The sequence below is a fragment of the Eulemur rufifrons genome, chromosome 2 (assembly GCF_041146395.1).
Source record: "Eulemur rufifrons isolate Redbay chromosome 2, OSU_ERuf_1, whole genome shotgun sequence".
Classification (NCBI taxonomy): Eukaryota; Metazoa; Chordata; class Mammalia; order Primates; family Lemuridae; genus Eulemur; species Eulemur rufifrons.
In genome coordinates this window covers 31,296,505-31,320,458 of record NC_090984.1, presented here as the reverse complement: position 1 = coordinate 31,320,458, position 23,954 = coordinate 31,296,505, and the positions used below count along the sequence as shown (strand labels likewise).

The following is a 23,954-nucleotide window of genomic DNA, read 5'->3' as shown; positions in this document are numbered from 1 at the left end:
GAGGGCATGATCTTCCTGTGCCCATGGGTGAAGATTTGAGCAGACACACGATGATTTCTGTCAGATAAGTGTTCCTGTCACTTATCATACAATGTCACTTCATTAAGATACCTAGTCACATCTCATACTCAAAACTACAAACTTGGCATTAAATCTTTGGCTAACTTGAGCTTGTTTCAGGCTTGAAACCTCCTGGAGAGAAATGGGATGGAGTCCTTTGCTCTCTCTTCAACTCTCCCACTTGCTAGTTAGTCTGCTTGGAAGCTGGGGAGGAAGGAGCAGTAAGGAGATAGGGCCGTTCTTACTTAGCTGGTTGGCTTTGTGCTCTCTGGGCCTGCCTGGGGACTGGAGCTGGCTTTCTTTAGGGGTGGCACTTTCACAGCTTACCAGAGGGTCCTGCTGAGCCCCCCAATCCTGGCAGATGCGTGTCCCACCATGGCTGCTCACTTGTAGTCCTCTTGCCTCGGTCACTGGGCGCTAGGCTTACATGTCCAGACCCCTTCTGCTAAAATCACCTTGGCCCTACTAATGGTCTGTTGGACAATGTCAAATATGACCCACGAGAAACACTGATCCATGCCTTGCCGCAAGGACTCTGCCCTCAAAGGAGTTAGGCTTGCTTTTCTCTCGGAGCCCAGCCTTCAGCCCATTTCTGCTTTCTTTCTCTGGCCTGATCAGGCACAAGTTTTCTGAGTCTCCAAACCGGAGAGAACACATTTCCAAACTCTTGTCCCCTTGAAATCCCCCTCAGCAGATAGTGGTAGGTGTCACTTCCCCCTACCCTTTGCCAAAATGGGGGCTGGGACTCAACACAGCTGCACCTTGTGCATTAGTTATTGCTTCATAAAAAATTGTCCCGGCCGGGCGCGGTGGCTCACGCCTATAATCCTAGCACTCTGGGAGGCCGAGGTGGGCGGATCGTTTGAGCTCAGGAGTTCGAGACCAGCCTGAGCAAGAGCGAGACCCCATCTCTACTAAAAATAGAAAGAAATTATATGGACAGCTAAAAATATACATAGAAAAAATTAGCCGGGCATGGTGGTGCATGCCTGTAGTCCCAGCTACTCGGGAGGCTGAGGCAGGAGGATCGCCTGAGCCCAGGAGTTTGAGATTGCTGTGAGCTAGGCTGACGCCACGGCACTCACTCTAGCCTGGGCAACAGAGTGAGACTCTGTCTCAAAAAAAATAAATAAATAAAAATAAAAATAAAAAAATTGTCCCAAATCTTAGTTGTGTAAACAATAAACATTTATTATCTCTCATAGCTTTTCTGGGTCAGGAATTTGGGAGTGGCTTAGGCAGGCAGTTGTGGCTCAGGGGCTGTCATGAGGTTCCAGTCAAGATGTCAACCTGACTGAGGCTGGAGGAAAGCTTCTAACGTGGTTCACTCACATAGTTTGCAAGTCGGTGCTGCTTTTTGGTAGGAGGCCTTAGTTCCTCTCCATGTGGAATTCTTCACAGGGCTGCTTGAGTGTTCTCATGACATAGTGGCTGGATTCCCAGAATGGGTAATCCAAGAAACCAAAGTAAGAGTAGCAATACCTATTATGATTTAGCCTAAGAAGTCACACACTCTCATTTCTATCTTTTTTTTTTTTTTTTTTTTTTTTGAGACAGTGTCTCACTCTGTTGCCTGGGATAGAGTGTAGTGGCATCATCATAGCTCCCTCAAACTCCTGGGCTCAAGCGATTCTCCTGCTTCAGCCTCCCAAGTAGCTGGGACACAGGTGCACGACACCACGCCTGGCTAACTTTTCTTTCTTTCTTTCTTTTGTAGAGATGGGGTCTCAATCTTGCTCAGGCTGGTCTTGAACTCCTGGCCTCAAACGATTCTCCCACCTCGGCCTCCCAGAGTGCTAGGATTACAGCTGTGAGCACCATACCTGGCCTCTGAGATTCTTATTAGTCACACACTGGGGGAGGAAGGAGCACTAAGAAGATAGGACGAGCTCTGATTCAATATGGAAGGAAACTATACAAGCGCATGAACACTAGGAAGTAAGCATCATTGAGGGTCGTGTTGGAGGCTACCAACCAAACCCTGTTATACTTCAAGCAACCATTACCCATAAACAAACTGAACAAAGTACTAATAAAGTGCAGACCATAAATTCAGATTGGCTTAATCAAAACTTCTTTGGGGGATTTCTTGACCTTCAAAATTGTGCGCGTCATCTGGCCCTCTCCACATTTGTTCCTCATCAATAAATGGGTCCAGGACTCTTCTTAAAGGCAGGCAAGGCCTGATCTTAAGAGTACCTTTTGATTTTCAGATCTCTGATTCTACTTAATAATCAGCAAAAATATAGCTTTGGAAATATCTTTTAGGAGTCGACATTTACAATGGAATTTATAATTCAATAAAAACATTCTAAGTGAGTCATTATAAGAATCATCTGTTTTATTTATTTTACAGAGTAATGACTTAAATTGAATATATTTGGGCACATAGATATTTGACATGAAAAGTAGTTGTATCAGAATGGGCATCAGAAAAATAGCAACTCATCTTACACATAATAACTAGAAAATATTATTCTGTCTGATCATTTAAGTGTTACAAATCCTGAGAATGTTAAATACTGAACAAATTAGGTACTACCTTATAATTAAATTTTGCTTGGAAATAATTCTTTAAAAAATGTTTCAAGGTATAAATCACCTATGCATTAAACATAAATCTTTCACATTATACAAAGAGTTTAAACAAATATATCAGTTATAGTTTGGTGGCTCTTAGAAAGCTATCAGTCAGGTTCAAGGACACACTGCTCCACAATTTCCCGTAAGTTGGGGTTTTCCATTGCAGCTGCCACTCGCTCTTTGTCATTTATCTGCTTATTGACTGAAAAACACACAGACAAAAGTTACCAGAAGAATTGTGTCAATATATAGTGCTAGACAATATTTTTTTTTTTTTTTTTTTGAGACAGAGTCTCACTCTGTTGCCCAGGCTAGAGTGAGTGCCGTGGCGTCAGCCTAGCTCACAGCAACCTCAAACTCCTGAGCTCAAGCGATCCTCCTGTCTCAGCCTCCCGAGTAGCTGGGACTACAGGCATGCACCACCATGCCCGGCTAATTTTTTCTATATATATTTTTAGCTGTCCATATAATTTCTTTCTATTTTTAGTAGAGATGGGGTCTCGCTCTTGCTCAGGCTGGTCTCGAACTCCTGAGCTCAAACGATCCGCCCACCTCGGCCTCCCAGAGTGCTAGGATTACAGGCGTGAGCCACCGCGCCCGGCCAAGACAATATTTTTATTAGCCTGCTAATACAAAAAATTTAACTCCTTGAGAACTTAAAACTGTTTTTGGCCAATTACCCATAATGTAATTTCCAAGGACTAGAAGGCAGTCTTTAGAGAAAAATATCTTCTACAATTCTACTACTTTAACTTCTTTGTCAGTCTTCTTCCATATGTATGTCAGTCTTCTTCTTTAACTTCTTCCCAGTCTTTGTCCACATGTATATTTCTATACAGTTACATTCAGAGTAAACACAATTTTGAAAATTGCTGTTTTTTCCCCCTTAAGCCTAAATTTTAAACTATAGGATTATTTACCATGGTAAACATTGTAGGTGATCTAAATTAATTATGAAGACTATGCTACAATAAGCACCTTTAAATCCAGAGCCTTCTTTTTGGAAATATTCTTTAAAAAAATCAAAGGATATGAGTATTTCTATGGTTTGATTCATATTGTTGAATTAGTTTCCAAAATTATTTACCAATTTACATCTTCAACAGCAATACATGAGCTATCAGGTTGCCAGCAATACCTGGTATTATTTTTTATTTTTATTATCATTTTTTTTTTTAAAAGATAGGGTTTTGCTCTGTTGCCCAGGCTGGACTACAGTGGCATGATCATAGCTCACTGCAGCCTTATACTCCTGGGCTAATTTTTTTACTTTTTATAGAGACAAGGTCTTACTATGTTGCCCAAGTTGATCTCAAACTCCTGGCCTCAAGTGATCCACCTCCTACCTCAGCCCGGCAAAGTGCAGGGATTACAGGTGTGAGCCATCATGCCCAGCCATTACCTGGCATCATTAATAAAAACAAATATATACACACATCCATAAAACCAGAAGTGAAAAATGGTTCCATATTATTGTTGCAATTTGTATTTCCTTGATTAATAGTAAAACAGAACATTTTCCATGTTTATTTATTTGTTCTTCTTGTGTGAATTTTCTATTCATATCTCTTCTTATTAATCTACTGGGTCTTTTTTTTTTAAATCAGTTTGCATGGATCGTCATATAATAAAATTATTGGCCCACTATGTTGCCTATAATTTGTTAATAGCACTCTTCATAGAAGAGTTCAAAAGACAGCTCTCCATATTCCTAATGCAGATTGCCTTTGCTGGGATGCCCCTAAAATGTCTCATGTAAAACACACACACACGTCCCTGTATAAATAATTTTAATTTGTTCTGTTTTGTCCTACTATACTGTAGGCTCCACCAGGGCAGAGATGTATCTCAAAGGTTGAACTGTACATACACAGAGAAGGCACTTAGTAAATACTTATTACATGGAAAACCAAAATCGTAAGACTTGATATACTATTGCTATTATAGAATCCTATAACTCAGAGGAATTTCAAAAGGATAACCTAAGTGAGTTTAGGGTACCTAAACTCTTATTTTTTTAAATTACAGGTAGAAGCCCTCAGCTTTTGGGGTTTGAATAAATTTAGTCCACAAGGAGTACAATAAGCTACATATCTGGAACTGTGAAAATAGGACATGGTTTATATGGTTTTCATGACAGTACCTAAGTTTCCTGGATGAGCTGTTCCTCTGAATGCAGCAGGATTCCCTCTCTGCATCCTGCTTCTACATAATTTTTGCACATCTCTCCCCAGCCCTGTGTGTGCCTGTGTCTTCCTCTGTGTGTCTATCTTACTGTTACTCTTACTCTATTACCACCTCTTTCTTCCACTCTTCTGCTGTTTTTTTCCACCTTTTCAATTTATCTCATGATGAAAGCTAAGCACAACATGCATTTTAAATGTATGTCTCATTATTTGCACTCTATCATTTATGGATTAAAAACATTAAAATTCTGTTTTTAAAGTAACACACAGACCATGTAGAACATTTATCTTTTGCTTTTCCCAAACCCCAGCTCTGCTCTTTTTAAGTGGCTCCTGATTGACTTTGCACTGTAGGCCAGAGGTCCTCTATCTAAAAAAGGCTCCTACTCCCACTCTATTACGTTAACCCAGACAGACAGCACCTACCTCAAGATTCCCTAAAGCTTTACTTGCTTCAGTTTCAATTTCAAGTACACAGCCCTCTGTCCTGCCACCAAAGAGAAGAATCAAGCCCTCATAAGAGCTCTTAAGTCAAGATCCCAGCCGGGCACGGTGGCTCACGCCTGTAATCCTAGCACTCTGGGAGGCCAAGGTGGGAGGATTGCTCGAGGGCAGGAGTTCGAGACCAGCCTGAGCAAGAGCAAGACCCCATCTCTACTAAAAACAGAAAGAAATTAGGTGGACAACTAAAAATATATGGAAAAAAATTAGCCGGGCGTGGTGGCGCATACCTGTAGTCCCAGCTACTAGGGAGGCTGAGGCAGGAGGATTGCTTGAACCCAGGAGTTTGAGGTTGCTGTGAGCCAAGCTGATGCCACAGCACTCTAGTCCGGGCAAGAGTGAGACTCTGTCTCAAAAAAAAAAAAAAAAATCCCTAAAGCTGGATATTTTTTACAGATGTGTAGCCACTCACCTAAACCAGTCAATATCCATGGGCTCTAGTTCACTCAGAATCCCACTGAAAAAATTACTTCCTTGAAATGCTTGGGTTTCCCCACTTATGAAGGAAGAACTAATAACTGATTGTGTCCTTTTTTACAAGTGACCCAGTAGATACTTGGCTGGCAGAAAAATCTAGTATCCAAGATAAAACACTATCTGAAGTTGTTTCTCAATGTTCCAACATTCACTTACTGTCTTCTTCTGTTGAGTGGGTTCCTTCGGAAATGTAGATTTCCAACTGGAAAGAAAAAAACAGTAAAAGTAAAACATTAGAGCATCCAAGATGACATGCTATATAGGTGGAATGCACGTAGACTCAAGAATATAGGTATGAGGCCCCAAATTCTGTTCCCAGCATCCCTCACATTCTTCTCTAAAACAAGGACTGAAATTAGTAGGATTTTAAATTTTGGTCACCTAGGGAAGGCCTGCAAGGGGCATTTCTATTAATTTTATTATATGAATACACATAAATACAATTTTATACAAATGAGATCTCATACATGTTGTTTTACTCATGAATATGTCTCCTTTGTACTCTACCTCTTCCCAAATCAGTATCTAAACTTCCTCCCGCCCTACCCCCCAGGAAAGCTACAATAAGAAGCTAGTATAGTTTCTTCCACATTTTTCTCTATATGCACATAATCTTACACAGATTTACACACACACACACACACACACACACACCCCAGGTTGGAAGTTTCTTTTCATTGTTTGTTTTACAAAAATGGGATCACATATACACAGTTTTCAACATCCTTTTTTTCTCATTCAATATTACCTTGCTATATTTATTTTCAAGTATAATATTGGTCAAATAGGCTGGGAGCGGTGGCTCACGCCTATAATCCTAGCACCCTGGGAGGCCGAGGGGGGCGGATTGTTTGAGCTCAGGAGTTCGAGACCAGCCTGAGCAAGAGCAAGACCCTGTCTCTACTAAAAATAGAAAGAAATGGTACGGACAGCTAAAAATATATATAGAAAAATTAGCCGGGCATGATGGCGTATGCCTGTAGTCCCAGCTATTCGGGAGGCTGGGACAGGAGAATCGCTTGAGCCCAGAAGTTTGAGGTTGCTGTGAGCTAGGCTGACGCCACGGCACTCTAGCCCAGGCAACAGAGTGAGACTCTGTCTAAAAAAAAAAAAAAAATTGGTCAAATGAACCCCGCTGGCCCTGCTGCACCCCTACAAATTAGCTAATGTCCCAGACCCAGAGCTTTTCAGACAACTCACAAAATTATTGCAAATCCTGTGTCAAAGAAAGCACATTATATGATGAAGACATGTCTATGCTCCAGAGAACACTGAGGCATATGAACTAATTCTTATTTATCTGTTTACTACTGAGATAAATGTTTCTCATGAGTGGAAAAAAATCAGCTTATTATAGCTACAAGGGATCTTAGAGATCATCTAGTCTAACCGATTTTAAAACACAAAATATATAAGTTTCCCTAGTGGCATAACACTCTTATTCTAGACCAACAGATATACAATCACTCTATACTCATTTACTTTGGTTTAAAATTGTACCTGACTCCATTATTCTGAAAAATGATAAAAGGGAAGAGTCAAGCATTTATCCTGCTATTCCTGTATGAACCTCAGGGTAACCAAGCAGTTGATGAGGGAACTATCACCAATAATGGGACAAACTGAAATTATAGGCCTCTTGATGTGACGCAATGAGAACACATTTATTCAGTATTCTTGCCAAAAACACATAAACTGAATCTAATTAGAAAACTCGATTTGAGGGACAATCTACAAAATATCTGGCCTACATTCTTCAAAAATATCAAGATCATGAAAGACGAAGGCTAAGGAACTACTTCAGATTAAATGAGACTAAAAAGACGTAACAACTAATGCAATGTGTGATGGGGGGACAGGGACAGAGACAGGAGGTGGGATTGCCATGAAGGATATTACTGGACAACAGGGGAAATTTGAATATGTGTTGTAGATTAGATGACAGTATTATATAAATGTTAAGTTTCCTGGCTTTGAAAATCATACTGTGGTAATGTAAGAGAGTGTCCTTATTTTTAGGAAATACATCCTATAGTATTTAGGAGTAAAGGGGCATTATGTCTGCAATGGTTTAGAAAGTGTGTGTGTGTGTGTGTGTATGTGTGTGTGTGGAGAGAGAGAGAAAATTAATGATAAAGCAAATGTGGCAATGTTACCAACTAGTGAACATGGGTGAAGGACATATGGAAGTTCTTTGTACTATTCTTCCATTTTTTCTGTAAATTTGAAATCATTTCAAAATAAAAAGACATTGTAATTAAAACAGTTGAAAATGCAAAATAAAATAAAATTTATGGGGTAATATTATAAATCACTAGTATTAGTATTCATTAATTTACTCAATTTAACACATACTTACTGAGCTCCTACTATGTATAAGACCACAGCGGGAACATAGAGATGGATCATATACAAATCCTGACTTCAAGAAGCTGACAGTCCAGGAGGGAAGATGAAAAATGAACTTAAATAGTTAGAATACAAATGAGAAAATGACATTCTCTATGTTAGAAGACAAAGAAAGAGCCAAGGAATTCAAAGAGAGAAATGGCTTTAGTTATGGAAAGCAGGACTGACACCATGGAATACAGCATTTCATTGGGCCCTAAAAGATGGGTAGAATTTGGATATATGAGATGGGAGGAAGGCAACTCCATGTAGATGGGGTACTCTGAGCAAAGGCTAGGTAACAAGGTGTAGAAGGCACACTTCCCCAGGAATTAGGAGAGACAAGGCTGAACCATTCATGAGCTACAACCAATTACCATGAATTAACTGTGAAATCTGCATTCTTGCTCAATAGTTGGTCAAAAATATCTTCCTTAGATGTCACACCAAAAAGCACAAGCAAAGAAAAACAAAAACACATAAATTAGACTTTATGACAATTAAAAACTTTTGTATTGCAAAGGGCACCATCAAGAAAACAAAAAGACAACACAGAATGGGAGAAAATATCTGCCAGTCCTACATCTGATAAGGCAGGGGTTACCAGCATTTTTGGTACCAGGACCGGGTTTCATGGAAGACAATCATGAAGGACAATTTTTCCAATGGAGGGGGTGGGTATGGTTTCCGGATGATTCAAGCTCATTACACTTATTGTGCAGTCAAACCTCTCTGCTAATGATAATCTGTATTTGCAGCCGCTCCCCAGTGCTAGCATCACCGCCTCAGCTCCACCTCAGATCATAAGGCATCAGATTCTCATAAGGAGCGCACAACCTAGATCCCTCACATGCACAGTTTATAGTAGGAGTCAAGCTCCTGTGAGAATCCAAGGCCACCACTGATCTGACAGTAGGCAGAGTTTATGCAGTGATGTGAGCAATGGGGAGCAGCTGCAAATACAGATGAAGCTTTGCTCGCTGGCCTGCTGCTCACCTCCTGCTGTCTGGCCGGTTCTTAACAGGCCAAGGACCGGTACCACTCCGCAGCCCGGGGGTTGGGGACCACAATGATAAGGGACAAGATATACAAATGGCCAAAAAGCACATGAAAAGATGCTCAACATTATTGGCTATCAGGGAAATGCAAATCAAAACCACAATGAAGTATTACTTCACACCCACTACGATGGCTACAATCAAAAAGACAGATAATAGTTAAGTGTTGAGGAGGATATGGAGAAATCAGAACCCTCATACACTGCTGGTGGGAATGTAAAATGGTGCAGCTACTATGAAAAACAGTCTGGTAGTTCCTTAAAATGTTAAACATAGAGTTGTCACATGACTCAGCAATTCCACTCATAGGTGGAAGAGAAATGAAAACATGTGCACACAAAAACTTGTACATAAGAGTTCATAGCAGTATTACTCATAATAGACCAAAACGGGAGCAACCCACATGTTCACCAACTGAAGAACAGATAAATAAAATGTGGTATATCCAAATAATGAAATATTAAAAGGCAATAAAAAGGAATGAAACACTGATACATGCTAAAACAACATTATGGTAAATCAAAGAAGCCAGACACAAAAGGCTCTCATATGTCCCATTTCATTTAACTGAAATGTCCAGAACAGGCACATCTACAGAGACAGACTTAGAAGTAGATGAGTGGTTGCTTAGCAATGAGAGAGGGGTGAGGGAAATGGCCAGTGACTGTGAACGGGTACAGAGCTATCTTTCTGGGCTAAAGAAAATGTTCTAAAATTGGCCGTATTAATGCTTGCATAACTCTGTGAATATATTAAAAACCACTGAATTGGATGTTAAATGAATTATATCTCAATAAAGCTGTTACAAAACAACAACAAAAACACATCTTCCTTACCTTATGTTTAAACGGTAAACACCGCTGAAGTTTTACTCTTAAGCACAGCCCTGTGGAGGGAAAAAAAACAACTCCAATTATCTCTTCATCACTTAACTGGTTCTTTTTTTTTTTTATTTCAAATTATTAAGGGGGTACAAATGTTTTTGTTACATGGATACATTTTATAATGCTTAAGTCGGGCTTTTAGTGTGTCCATCACCCAAATAATGTTCATTGTACATGACAGGTAGCTTTTTATCCCTTTTCTCCCTTAATTGGTTCTTAAAAGCATACGGCTGTGCCTAAGTGTCCCCATACACTCTGGGAGCTGAAAACAGCTTTGGCTCAATCCAGGGTAGGTCTCCTTTGAGCCTGGCACCATGCTAGGAAATTTAATATCTAATCTTACATATTCCTCGTGACAATCCAATGAGCTAGGTATTACTAACCCCCTTCTACAAATTATGAGACCAAGGTCCCAGAGCTAGTAAAGTGGCAGAGTTGAGATTGGAGCCCAAGACCACTGCAAGCCCAGGCCTTTTCTACTACATCAGCTGGCCTTCAAGCAAAGGTCAATTAATTCATTAAGCTTTATTTGAGGTGGGAGGGGGGAGGAGGGGATAAGTGTATATATATATATATACCTAATGATGGGTGCAGTGCGCATCGTCTGGGGGATGAACATGCTTGAAGCTCTGACTTGGGTGAAACAAAGGCAATATATGTAACCTAAACATTTGTATCCCCGTAATATGCTGAAATTTTAAAAAATAAATAAATAGTAAAAATAAATAAAAGTATTACAAACATTTGAAAAAATTTTTAAAAAACAACAGGCCAGGACACACAAATATTTAAAACCAAGTAAGAGCCATTTAAAAAGGGCCACATGAAATGTCTCACATTTGAAATCCTTTATGCCTGCAAGGTACAAATAAAGTTACTTCTCTAAAACAAGCTCTGCTGAAGTTCAGTGTATCATCTCATGCTAAGTCAGAGTTCAATAATTTCTTTTTCAAGTTGAGTTTGTAGCAAAAATTACAACTGGACTTGGAACAGATCCTTGCTACCAATGTTCTACTTTTCCTCACTTCAAATTAAGGAAGGAATTTTTTTTTTTTTTTTTTTTTGAGACAGAGTCTCACTTTGTTGCCCAGGCTAGAGTGAGTGCCATGGCGTCAGCCTAGCTCACAGCAACCTCAAACTCCTGGGCTCAAGCCATCCTCCTGCCTCAGCCTCCCGAGTAGCTGGGACTACAGGCATGCGCCACTATGCCCGGCTAATTTTTTTCTATATATATATATTTAGTTGTCCATATAATTTCTTTCTATTTTTAGTAGAGACGGGGTCTCGCTCTTGCTCAGGCTGGTCTCGAACTCCTGACCTTGAGCGATCCACCCGCCTCGGCCTCCCAGAGTGCTAGGATTACAGGCGTGAGCCACCGCGCCCGGCCAAGGAAGGAAATTTTAACAAAATTCTTACTCCTAGACAACAGAAAATAAATCAAACTGCTCTTATTATAAAGAGAGACCCATGAAGAGTCACAATGGGTCTCTAGTCCACTGGCCTTGAAGGCTTTTATTTGCAGCAATTTATTTCTTCTCCCAACTAATGCATAAGGGCTTGTTGTGCTACAAGGAATATTTTCTTAGTATTTTGGTTTGATTAAAAGTAAATATCAAGGCTGGATGTGGTAGCTCCCACCTGTAAACCCAGCACTTTGGGAGGCTGAGGCTAGAGGATCACTTGAGGCCAGGAGTCTGAGAACACCCTGGGCAACATCATGAGACCTTAGCTCTACAAAACAATTTTTAAAATAGCTGGGTGTGGTGGCCTGTATTTCCAGCTACTCGAGAGGAAACAGCAGGAGGATTGCTTGATCCCAGGAGTTCCAGGCTGCACTGAGCTATGATCATACCATTGCACTCCAGTCTAGATGACACAGCAAAACCCCATCTTTTAAAACAAATTAAAAATAAATAGATAATAAATAAACCTCAACAACAAAGCCTCAAACCATCCAGGAGAGCAAAACACAATTGTTAGACTACTTGTTTTTTAGAGAGAGATGAAATTGATTTGCTTTTGGTTTTCTAAGTCCCATTACGTTTTTCAAATCTTTTGAAAAATCCCAGAATAGGGAAAATAATTAGATGAGATATAGTGAGACAGTGGCTGGCTTAGACTTTTGAATGCAGTAGTTCTGTAATAAATATTAGAGGACTCAAAATATATCATTTCCTTAAGAGGGTCTCCCTATAGAGGATCTGCCTTAAAGCAAATAAACATAGGAGAGTTCCTCCTCTCCCTGCCCCAACATTGTTTCCTTTATTTGTTATTTGTGTGCCATCTGAGTATTTTCATGTGTTCAAGTCACAGTTGGTGTTTTATCCATGAAGTAAATAACTGCATTATAATTCACAAAACACTTTCTTGATATAGCATAATTGGGATAGATATTCTAGGTTCAAAAGTATCTCCACTACACACTAGCTGTAACCCTGAACACATGACTTAACTTCTCTGAGCTTCAGTTTCCTTATCTGTAAAACAAGTACAGTTGCTATGAAAAATAAGCTGTTATGCAATGTGCTTAAAACAGTACCTGGCACATGAGCATACAGTGAATTTTAGCTATTACTATTTTTACATTATTTTATCATTTTCATTTTACTGCCAAGAAACCAAGGTAAGTGATTTGTTACATAACTAACAAGTGGCAGTGGTACAAGCTGAACCTACACCTTCTGACCTCCAAATCCTATGTCCTTCCCAATGGACCACAGCTGCCTTTGGTCATTCTTGTCTGGACTAAGTCAACACAAATGATTATCAACTGGTTTCCCTGCCTTACCCCTTATCCTCTTTTCAGTCTTCCTTATCTTTGGAATTACTTACCAAGGTAACTTTGAGCATGTGACTATCTAAGCAATCAAGGTATAACTCTTATTCAGGCGCCATACTAGTACTACCTGCTCATAAGGAATGTCCCTAAACACATCAGCCAGAAAAATTGCTCTCTTCATTGAGTTTTCCAACTGTGTTGATTGAACATTATTACTATGATACACTACTATAACTGCCCTTTAAAAAGCTAAGGGTCTTAACTGAAACCCACATTAAAAGGGCCAATAATACACTACATTTTGTTCAGGAAGTATAACAGATCTAAAATATCAACTATAACCTAATCTTAGCACTCGTACATAAGAAGTTTTTTTTTTTTTTTTTTTTTTGAGACAGAGTCTTGCTCTGTTGCCCGGGCTGTAGTGTGGTGGTGCAATCACAACTCACTGTAGGCTCAAGAGATTCTCCTGCCTCAGCCTCTGGAGAGCTGGGACTATAGATATGCACCACCACACCTGACTAATTTTTTTTTTTTTGGTAGAGACAGGGTCATGCTATGTTGCCCAGGCTGGTCTTGAACTCCTGGGCTCAAGCAGACCTCTGCCTCAGCCTCCCAAAGTGCTTGGATTACAGGTGTGAGCCATGGTGCCTGGTCCAGAGTTATTTTTATTTCATGCACTCTCTCAATCTTTGTCGACATAAACACATTTTTCTATAAGTGCAATCATGATGTAAACTAAGCATACTCAAGCCTTTTCATATATTTCTCACACAGATACCTTTTTTTTTTTTGAGACAGTCTCATTTTGTTGCCCTGGCTAGAGTGCAGTGGCATCATCATAGCTCACTACAACTTCAAACTCCTGGGCTCAAGCGACCTTCCCACCTCGGCCTTCTGAGTAGCTGGGACTACAGGTGTGCACCACGAAGCCCGGCTACTTTTTCTATTTTTAGTAGAGATGGGGTATTGCTCTTGCTTAGGCTGATCTCGAACACCCGAGCTCAAGTAATCCTCCCCACCTTGGCCTCCCAGAGTGCCAGTATTATAGATGTGAGCCACTGCACCCAGCCTCACACAGATACTTTGATTTCTTGGTTATATTTATCATTTTACAACAGCAATATGAAATTCCATTATACTGGTGCCATTTCTCTATTAATAGAAACTATAGTTTCTTCCAGGTTTCACTATTATAAATTTGCTATAAACATTCTGTACATGTTAGTATTTTCTTCTATGTAATTATTTCCTTAACTCCTGGATCAAAGAGTATAAACTTTTGAATAAGGATTTGCCAATATATACTAAGAAGCCTGAAAATATTTATACCACCAGACCCAAGAATTCCACTTATAGGAATTTATCCTGAGGTAATAATGATATATATAAAAATATTTATGTATAAAGTCATCATTACAATATTATTTATAATTGCAAAGGCTGGAAGTAATCTAAATGGTTATAAAAATTATGATATATCAATATGATTAGCATGTAACCTATATAACTATATAATTAAAGAATATTTAATGAGAAATTTAAAAATCCTTCATATCTTTCATACTTTCTATTACCTAACCCTTAAAACTCTGTATCTGTAGATACTCTTATTATTCCTGTTATACAGATAAGGAAATTGAGGCTCAGAAAAGTTAAGTAACTCACCCAAGCCTACAATATGGCAGAGCTGACAGAGCTGGAATTTTAGCCCAGAGCATACCTTCTTTTATGACAGCTGATTTTTATTTTTTTCTTTATGTTTTTGCGGAGTTTCAAAATTATTGCCAATAAACGTGTTACTTTTACAACTAAATAGAGAGGCCCATATAAGAATTCTTTCTTATATGTCAACATATTTTCAGACACACCCTCCACATCAGTATAGTGGCAGTACTTTCAACATCTGTTGGTTCAGAAATTGTCCAATGACAAAAAGTATGCATTCAATAAAGTTTTTTCTAGAAATGGAATTTTAACAAGCACAACAATACCTATGGATTCACAGACCTTCCTGTCCCTCAAGATGTGGCCCATAGGGTAGAAACTGCTAATGAGGAAACCCAGGTCAACCAGTGAGAAAAGAGAAATCACAGTACTGGAAGCAATAATGAAACACTGACCTTTTCGATCCTTTTTATAAACTTGTTTGCTTTTCGATAGATTATATGTTCCCATGGTTTGAAAAGTCTCCCTCCCACCCTATCCCCATCTGCCCAGTTCCTACCACCATTACCTGCTAATACCCATCATAGATATTCAGAATAATTTAGAACTTATATACATTCATATATATATATATATATATATATAAACTTACCAATAAGAGTAGCCAAAGAGCAATGAGGTACTGTTGGCGTGAACTTGATAATAACCAGATAGTCTTCTTCATTTATCTCCTGAACTTCCACGCAACTTTCCGTTACCACTTCCAGTTCTTCTAGAGTATTGGGCTTTTCTGGGTCACGGATAGTTCGAATCAAATCTAAAGAATCATCAGAGACAAGATACTCTATTAAAACATGAATATTTTGCCAGGCGTGGTGGCTCACGCCTGTAATCCTAGCACTCTAGGAGGCCGAGGTGGGTGGATCGCTCGAGGTCAGAAGTTCGAGACCAGCCTGAGCAAGAGTGAGACTCTGTCTCTACTAAAAATAGAAAGAAATTATCTGGCCAACTAAAATATATATAGAAAAAACAATTAGCCGGGCACGGTGGCACATGCCTGTAGTCCCAGCTACTCGGGAGGCTGAGGCAGGAGGATCGCTTGAGCCCAGGAGTTTGAGGTTGCTGTGAGCTAGGCTGACACCACAGCACTCACTCTAGCCCGGGCAACAAAGCAAGACTCTGTCTCAAAAAAACAAAACACAAAAAAAAATTTAAATAAATATGATTTTGCCAGTCCTAATCTAAGCACTGACTTCTTTTAAATTTAAGCAAACACTATGGCAACTCCCAGGTTTCTGACGGAAATGTTCACTACTGGTTTCCTTTTGAGAAAACGGTTTTCTTGAATTATTATCCAACCATATCCATCAATGGACCATATCCAACATTGCAGAGAGAATATAATAAGAATGGAAAGAGTGTCATGGAAGCTCAAGAGGAAGAAATACTTTTAGCTTGGGAGAATGCGGCATCAGGCTTTATCGAAGTATTAACAGAATCTGAATCAAGCCTTTAAAAAAGGGTAACGTTTCGGCATTTGACATTTAAAATGAAGGAAAGTAAAGAACAAGAAGCTTAGTCTGCCTGGAACCCAGCATAAGTGACGAAAAGTAGTAGAATATAAGGTGGAGTCCTGAAGAGATTTTAAACAAGGGAGTACTGGGGGCAGCACTGTGCTGTCAGCCAGCTGGTAACTCATCCATCTACCAGCTGCTGGCAAACTGAAAACAGGGCCAATGATACCAGCTGAAAAAGCTGGACCTAGAACAGTGTCTGGGAGAGCAGTGACAGAATGAAAAGAAACAGAACAAGGAAGAAATTTGGGTGGGGCCTGGGGCAAATGACCTCAATTTTATACGTAATGATTTTGAGGTGCTTGAGGGGCAATCTGAAGGAACTTTCTAGCAAGTGTTGAACTTGCATAGGGTTTAAGAAAGCACCAAAGCTAGAGTGGAGTGGTTGTTAAATCCATGGGATTCACAGAGAATGAGTAGATCTTGGCTGAATTACCAGGAATGCTTTAAAATGAAAAACTTATGCCTGGGGCCTACCCACTCCTCCAGAGATTCTGATTTAACTGGAGTATGTCTGGCCATTGAGAGTTTTCAAAATTCCTCAAGTTGTTCTTAAGTGTAACCCAGTTTGAGAATCCCTGGTGCAAAGGGAAGATCCAAGGATAGATCCATGGAAAGCACCTAATTCAGGGATCAGAATGAGAAAGAAAAGTGAAAAGAATTAGAGAAGGAAACAGAGCGGTGGTTAAAAAAATCAAATACTGCAGAAAAATTCAGGTTGATGAGCTAAAACAGATCTCTGATTTGTCACCCAGGTCAACTGTAAGAAAGCAGTGTCAGTAGAGAGGGTGAGGGCTGATAGCTTGCAAAAGGGGAAGTGAGTAGGACCTGAAAGTGTCTTCCTGGGGCCTTGGCTGGGAAGGGACAGGGCAAAGAAAGGACAGAGCTTTATAAAGAAGTTACAACAATGACAATGGAAACTTGAGTATGTTTTATAGCCCAAGGAAAAGAGAGATTGAAAACATAAAGTGGGGAGGAGGAAAGACTGGAAAAATAAGAAGGGAATGGGATCAAGGATGTGAGAGCCTGGGTTAGCCTTGGAGAGGACAAGATTTCCTTTTTATTCTGAGGCTGGAAAAAAAGATGAAAAGAATGAAAAAGAAAAAAGGTGAGATATAAAGAAGTAGAATTTAACGTAGGATGGGCTTGATGTTCTCAAGCCTGAGGTTTTGTTCTATTATTTATAGTACTCCTGTAATCAGAAATGTAGCTGGGAAGATTAAAACAAATTCTACTTTCTCCCTAGGTATCTCCTGGGCTTGTCACTTGATTAGAAACAATTTAGAAATACAGGCAAGAAAGAGGATAAAGCTTCTCTTTGACAGAGCTGTGTTATCATGGGACTTAAGGAAACGGGGTTTCGGAATTTCCTTTTCAAAAGTGTCTTATCCTAGGTCTTTTCCTTGAAAAGTTCAATTATACAAACTGTCTGATATTCTTTATATACCTCTAAGCTCTAACATTAAATCTAACCCCTTATTAAACTTACCTAGTTTTCTAGTTTCTAGATTTGAAAGGTTTATATTTATTTCTCTAAAAAGAAAGCAATGTTGCTTTTCTCACATTACTTCCCTCACTAAAATTCTTCTACAGCTGTGCACTGACATTAAAATTCTTCTTTTACATTTAAAACCTTCAGTATCCAATTTCATCCTGCTATCTAAAACAATGTTCAACCACACCTCCACCTTTAGCCACAAACTCTATCCTGTAGCCCCATCTATCTGCCATTTCCTATGTTATTTTCTCATCTCCATATTTCTGTTCTAGTTTCCTTGGTACGCCCTGACCCTGTACATATCCAGATCCTAATTATTCTTTGAGGCCCAAGTCAAGTGACTCCTTCTCTTTAAAATCTTCTAGATCCCCCCAGTCAGAGACTAGTATCTCTCCTTTCCCTGAATTTTTGTATCTATTATTCAGAATCATCTCTCTTCCAAAGTTGCATCCCCAGTGCCCTAACAGCCCTAGATGCTGCAGACAGAGGTCTGCCAGGACAGGAATGTGTCTGTCCGCTTTGTGGAGATCATCACACTGGTAATTATCATCTGGCTGGGGCTGACTAGGTAAGTCTTACCTCTAGCAAGATAGTTAAACTAGATTAGCTCCCAAGGTGTTTCCCTTCTCTAACTTCCTTCCACTGGTCTATAATCCTTACCTGAATTATATCTGTATCCTATGGTTAGATCTCTCAACATTATATCCAGTCTTTTTAGTTTTCAAAAACAATACGACTTTAAAAAAGAGAGAGAGATTCATAAGACAATTGTGAAGTGGTGGAAAGTGCACTAAGTTTGGAATCAGAAGACAAAGGCTTTGGTTTTTGCTCTGTTTCTTAATGGCTGTGTGACCTCCAGGTAGTTGGTAGTTGTTTAACCCTTCTAAGCCTGTTTTATCATCTGTACAATGAAGAGGTCCCAAAGATTAAACAGAGAATATTTAATATACTATTGAGAGAAGTATATGTGTGTGTGTGTAAATATATATATATTATTATTATTTTTGCACTTGAGGCCTTGCTACAATAAGTCCTCTTCTTTCAGGGACTTCTGCCTACTGACTCTGCTCCAGAAGAGAGTGGCTGTGACCTTGGGCCAGTCCGCAACTCGGCCATCACCCAGAAGTGCACCCAGAAGCTAGAGAAGGAAGGAGGCTCAAGTAGTGCAATCAAGCCAGCTTTGCTTCCTAACCAAACACCCTAGACCTGTGCTCTCCCAACTCTTGGGATGGCCACTAGGGCATGGGGCAGACTAGGGCAATGAAACGTTTGAGGCCTCCAGGCCTGGCTTGCCCCAGATTTATGAACAGCCCAGGTCCTAGACGGACCCACACTCCCCCATGTGACTTAGGACCCCAAAGAAAACGCTTCCCACGCTCCGGAAAAGATCCGGTAAATATCCGGGTCTCCACTCCCAGCCCTCACGTGAGGCTCTCATCCCCTCCCCGCGCCTCCACTCACAACGCCAAATGCTGCATTGGGTAAAATTAATTACCATAAATCTCTAGCGCTTTCTCTTCCATGATCCGGGGCTGCCGGGCAGCTCCCCGCTCAGAGAAGCCCGAGAGCCACAGAACTCTGCTCAGCGTCCAGGAGAGCAGCCCAGACACCCGCTCCATTCTCATGCTCCGCCATCCCTGGCGACTGTCCCACCCGCGCCACCGTCTCTCAGCAGCCGGTCTCAGGAGTTATCAACTTCCTGGTGTTCAAATGGCCGAACACAAGCCTAAAGATTCAGGGGAACAGAGAACAGGCGCGACCGGACAGAGTAGCGCGGAGCACGTAGGGAAGAAACCCGTGAGGACTACGAGCCCCAGCATGCTTTGCTCGGTTTCGGCGGGACAATAACAACAGTCCACGCGGCCCGTGAGGCGCATTGCGTGCTGGGATGTTTTCTTTGGACGATGGCAAACTGTATTCTGGGACTTGTAGTCTCCACCGGGGAGGAGTGGCTGTAACGGTCTGTTAACCGCCACTGATTGTCTCACTCAGCGCCAATGATGACAGAAAGATGAATCCCGAAGAGGTAGGGGAGAGGAGATCTTGGTTCCTAGTACTGGAGGTTTCTAGGACGGAGATTTTTTACAGTTATTTCTCCGAGGGAGCTGCTTCCAGCCAAAATCTTTATTACTTCCTGATCGGGCCGGAAGTGGGTTTGCGTTGTAGTGAAAAGGCTTGTCTTGGGAAGCCACTAAAGCAGTTAGGCATGGCTAGGGGAGGACTTTCTGGTTTTCTCTCGTCTCCTAGGGACTCAGCCCAACAAAACAACCCACTACGGGGTGAATATTTCTGCCAATGGCCATCAAAGTCAACATAGAACAAGAGAACTTTCACTGTTCCCATATGTCCAAAGGAAACATAATGGAGATCGCCATCCTGAAAAGTGTATTAAGTACCCTCTCTGGTGTTCGTGGCTGTGATGGATGCCAGTAACAGGTTGATGATATTATTTTAACCATCCATTCCTCCAATTAAATCTTAGACATTATTTAGATACTTAATTTGCCATACACGGTCGGTCCGTAGGCGCAGAGGATACAAAGATAGGACATGGTCCCTGACTTGAAACATCCTTGTGAGGAAGCTAATCCCTGATGTTGAGGAATTTGCAGCTAGTACTAAACTAAACCTTTTGTCAAACTTGGTGACAAGTTTCATCTCTATTGAGAAATAAAGGCAGGATTATCTTGCAGGATTATTCCATGATAACGTACCCATTTATCTTTAAACTCCAGTCTTGTTAGTCTAGTTAATTTAGCCTTTCGAGTCACCAATCAATGAATAGTTTAGGTCCCAGGAAAATTTTGTTCAGAGTTTAATAATTTCCCTGTCATCTATTCCACTGACTTATTCCACAGCAATTGAGAGGATAATCTTAACTTCTTTCCAACCAAATTTAGGACACTGAGGTCTCATCTTCCCTGTGAGGCCTCCTGACTTCACCAAGCAGAATTGATGATCTCTCCCACTGTGCTCCATAGCACTGAACGTGACGAATTATTTTTTGTTTGTTTGTTTTTGAGACAAGGTCTCACTCTGTTGCCCAGGCTAGAGTGCTGTGGCATCATCATAGCTTATTGCAACTTCAAACTCCCGGGCTCAAGCAATCCTGCCTCAGCCTCCTGAGTAGCTGGGACTACAAGCGGGCCCCACCACTCGGACTAATTTTTGTATTTTTTTTTTTTTTTTTGAGACAGAGTGTCGCTTTGTTGCCCTGGCTAGAGTGAGTGCCGTGGCATCAGCCTAGCTCACAGCAACCTCAAACTCCTGGGCTTAAGCGATCCTACTGCCTCAGCCTCCCGAATAGCTGGGACTACAGGCATGCGCCACCATGCCCGGCTAATTTTTTGTATATATATATTTTAGTTGGCCAGATAATTTCTTTCTATTTTTAGTAGAGATGGGGGTCTCGCTCTTGCTCAGGCTGGTCTGGAACTCCTGACCTCAAGCGATCCACCCGCCTCGGCCTTCCAGAGTGCTAGGATTACAGGCGTGAGCCACCGCGACCGGCCTGTATTTTTTTTGTAGAGACAGGGTCTCGCTATGTTGCTCAGGCTGGTCTTGAATTCCTGACCTCAAGTGATGCTCCCCACTTGGCCTTGCAAGTGTTAGGATTACAGGTGTGAGTCACCACACCCTGCCTGAACACGATGAATTGTTGATTTACTTGCCTGTCTCCCTCATTAACTTGTAAGCACCTAGTGGGCCAGGAGGTTCTTTATTTATGTATCTCAAACTCATAACAAGGTGCCAGGCACACAGTAGATGTTTGATAAATACTTCTTGAATGAATTAAGTGAATGTTGTCCAAGGAATAAGTGGAGAAGCTTTCTTGCAGTCTATTCAGAGACCTCAATCAAAAATATTTACTGAATCTCTGAAGGCACTGTGCTTGGAATGGATGGATGGCATGTAGAGGTTTTCAAACATTTTTAGTCATAGACTCCTTTATTCAAACGAAATCTTCTTAGAAGCTTGTTAGATAAAGCTATCCAGAGCACAAAGGGTCCTAGGAACCGGAGCAGCCCCTAGCTCCTCCTTTTCTGCCCCTTCGACCCCCATGGTTAACATCCCTGCGTTGCGGTCCCTGGCTGGGAATTTACCTAGCAGCACCCGCAGCCCGCTGCCGCCCCGCCCGCGGTGCCTAGGCCCCGCCCCTGCGTCTCCGCCCCGCGGGTCCCGCAGGGTCTGTTGCGGCCCTCCCACTCCTCGCACCATTGGAACGCTTTGCTCGCGGCGCTATCTCTCTATAAAGTTGTTGTTGCGGCTTCCGCCGCGGGTGCAGGAAGATGGCGTCGGGTGGTGGTGGCTGTAGCGCTTCGGAGAGACTCCCTCCACCCTTCCCTGGCCTGGAGCCGGAGTCCGAGGGGGCGGCCGGGGGGTCAGAACTCGAGGCTGGGGACAGCGACACCGAGGGGGAGGACATTTTCACCGGCGCCGCCGCGGCCGTGAGTTCGCATCCTTTGGGGCAGCTGTCGAGAGGGCGCCCCAAAAGGGAAGAGAGGCTAAGCGAGGGTCGGGGAGGCTGGGCAGAGTGGGCTGGGTGAGATCTTGCCTCGGTGTCAGCAGTCCAGGCTGGAGTCCCCGAGTGAGCACGGAGCCGTAGGGCCTGGCTTCCCGGCACCCGGGCGGGAAGAGTGATGAGTGAGGGGTGTGGTGGCTTCGCCGCTGAGGTCCCTACGAGCCAAAAGCTGCCGAGTCCGTCCTTTGGCCCTGTCGTGTATTGACCCTACTGATCCACAGGGTTGTTTTGCTGGTCGTGTCCTGCCCAGGCTGATTGAATAGGTCAAAATAAGGGAATGGGGTGCAGACCTTCCTTTCCTCCGTCTTGCTGCTTCTAGGATGAATAACGTTGTTGGGAGTAGACCAGGGTAAGTGATCCGTCCACAAGCCCGTTCGTTAGCTCAGCATTTACCGGTGATTACCAAAAGCCCTTTCTGGATCTTAGTTCACGAAAGTTAGGTTGACTCCTCTGATCTCTAGGAAGATCGGGCCAGAGGCCGGTTAAGTCCCCCCAAGAGAAATCACTACACAGATCAAAAAGCTTTGTCCCTTTTAAAGGGGTGCGTTGAAGTGCCCGAGTACTTCATTGGGAGCAAATCTGTAAACGTGAGGAGGAAATAGTGTTTCCCATAGTAAATATCTGGATTTTTAATAAGAGTTATGTATTGGAAAAAACTAATCTTTGTGAAGTGTGGAAATCAATAATCAGTTATGGAACCAGTAGAGATGTTTGGGCTGTTTTATGAGAATATTTACTCGTATCACTTGGTACAGTTCGTTCTGGGCTGTAAAATTCTTCAGTGCTGAGTCTGTGAGTTTATCTTTCTATCGTGGATAATGCTTCTCTTCATAGCAGCTACTCAGTCAGTACACACTGACTAAATAAAACAGCTTTACATTATTTATGTAGCATGTGTCTGAAAAAGTTTGAGGCTTGCTTCATTTGTGTCAGGAAAATTTTCCCTGTATTTGGGAATTGGATCCATAATCCCATCTCATAAAGTGCTTGATTATGCTAATATAACAGCTCAAACTGTCTAATGACTGTTATTCTGAGAAATAATAATTCTTGCTGCTGATTGAGTCTTTCTGTAGCTCATTTAAAGTAAGTATTTCTTTAGTAATTCTCTAACAAGTCATGGAGAACAGCTACCGTTGGTAACTGCTGAGATGATAAATATTCAGACTGGGTATCTGAAATAGAAACTCTGGCACTGAAAGTGATAGGTTATGTAGGCAAATGTTGATTTATTTTCCAAAACGGGACGTGGAAGGGTGAGGAGTTATTTTCTAGAGTTCTCAAGAGTTCAGGAAGCTGCAGTTTGATCTCACCAGGTTAAAAATCTTTTGCCTAATCTCCAGCTGAAAAGCGGAGGGAGGGTGCTCAGAATGACCTTGTTCTGCCACAGAAAGCGTAATGGTTTTTATTTAGATTTGATCTAGGAAAATTGAGTTGCTAAGGAAACTGAAATGCCACCTGTAAGCCATTCTTTTGAGCTGCCTGCTTTGTTGTTAATCTTCAGGAAGGCAGGACCCCAAGATTCTTCACTAAACTGTGACTGTCCTGTTAAACAGCAATTAAATGCAAATTATAATCCAATAAATGCTTTAGGTATGAGGCAGAGAAGACAGGGGATTGCAGCACTTCTGTATGTTAGATATAGAGTAGATTGAAGGATAAAGTAATTAAGAATGTGGTCTTTGAAATCTGATTTAAATCCCGGCTCTCTACTGCTTGCTAGCTTAGCCTGGACAAGGTAGCTAGCTTAATTACTCTACAGTTTCTTTACCTGTG

The 23,954-nt window shown here is 41.4% G+C and overlaps 2 protein-coding genes across 5 annotated transcripts in view; one reads left to right on the top strand and one right to left on the bottom strand.

Annotated features, from left to right (window-relative positions):
- Nucleotides 1-2,386: 2,386 nt before the first annotated feature.
- On the bottom strand, nucleotides 2,387-19,427 carry CIAO2A (cytosolic iron-sulfur assembly component 2A). 2 transcript variants are annotated; one of them, XM_069459095.1, is made up of 5 exons: nucleotides 19,152-19,427; nucleotides 15,237-15,401; nucleotides 10,090-10,139; nucleotides 5,964-6,009; nucleotides 2,387-2,845 (listed from the first exon to the last, which is right to left on the bottom strand). In XM_069459095.1, exons 1-5 carry the CDS (start codon nucleotides 19,279-19,281, stop codon nucleotides 2,748-2,750), a joined length of 489 nt encoding a protein of 162 aa, XP_069315196.1. In that variant the 5' UTR covers nucleotides 19,282-19,427; the 3' UTR covers nucleotides 2,387-2,747. The 2 variants fall into 2 exon arrangements, with proteins under 2 accessions (XP_069315196.1, XP_069315207.1); XM_069459106.1 differs by lacking the exon at nucleotides 10,090-10,139.
- Nucleotides 19,428-21,936: 2,509 nt separating this feature from the next.
- The window catches only part of SNX1 (sorting nexin 1), a 35,586-nt gene continuing 33,568 nt past the window's right edge, over nucleotides 21,937-23,954 (top strand). For all 3 annotated transcript variants that reach the window (XM_069482912.1, XM_069482902.1, XM_069482893.1), the window contains exon 1: nucleotides 21,937-22,104. In XM_069482912.1, coding sequence (XP_069339013.1) covers nucleotides 21,946-22,104 — 159 coding nt within the window. In that variant the 5' untranslated portion in view covers nucleotides 21,937-21,945. The remainder of the gene's footprint in view (nucleotides 22,105-23,954) is intronic.

Bases quoted from the DNA above. Each gene is read 5' to 3' on its own strand.
- CIAO2A (XM_069459095.1), bottom strand. From the start codon at position 19,281: ATGAGAATGGAGCGGGTGTCTGGGCTGCTCTCCTGGACGCTGAGCAGA. The intron at 6,010-10,089 runs GTAAGGAAGATG...TTTTCTTTCCAG, and splicing joins GTTTACCGTTTAAACATAAG to TTGGAAATCTACATTTCCGA. The intron at 2,846-5,963 runs GTAAGTGAATGT...TGTGTTTTTCAG, and splicing joins CCACTCAACAGAAGAAGACA to TCAATAAGCAGATAAATGAC.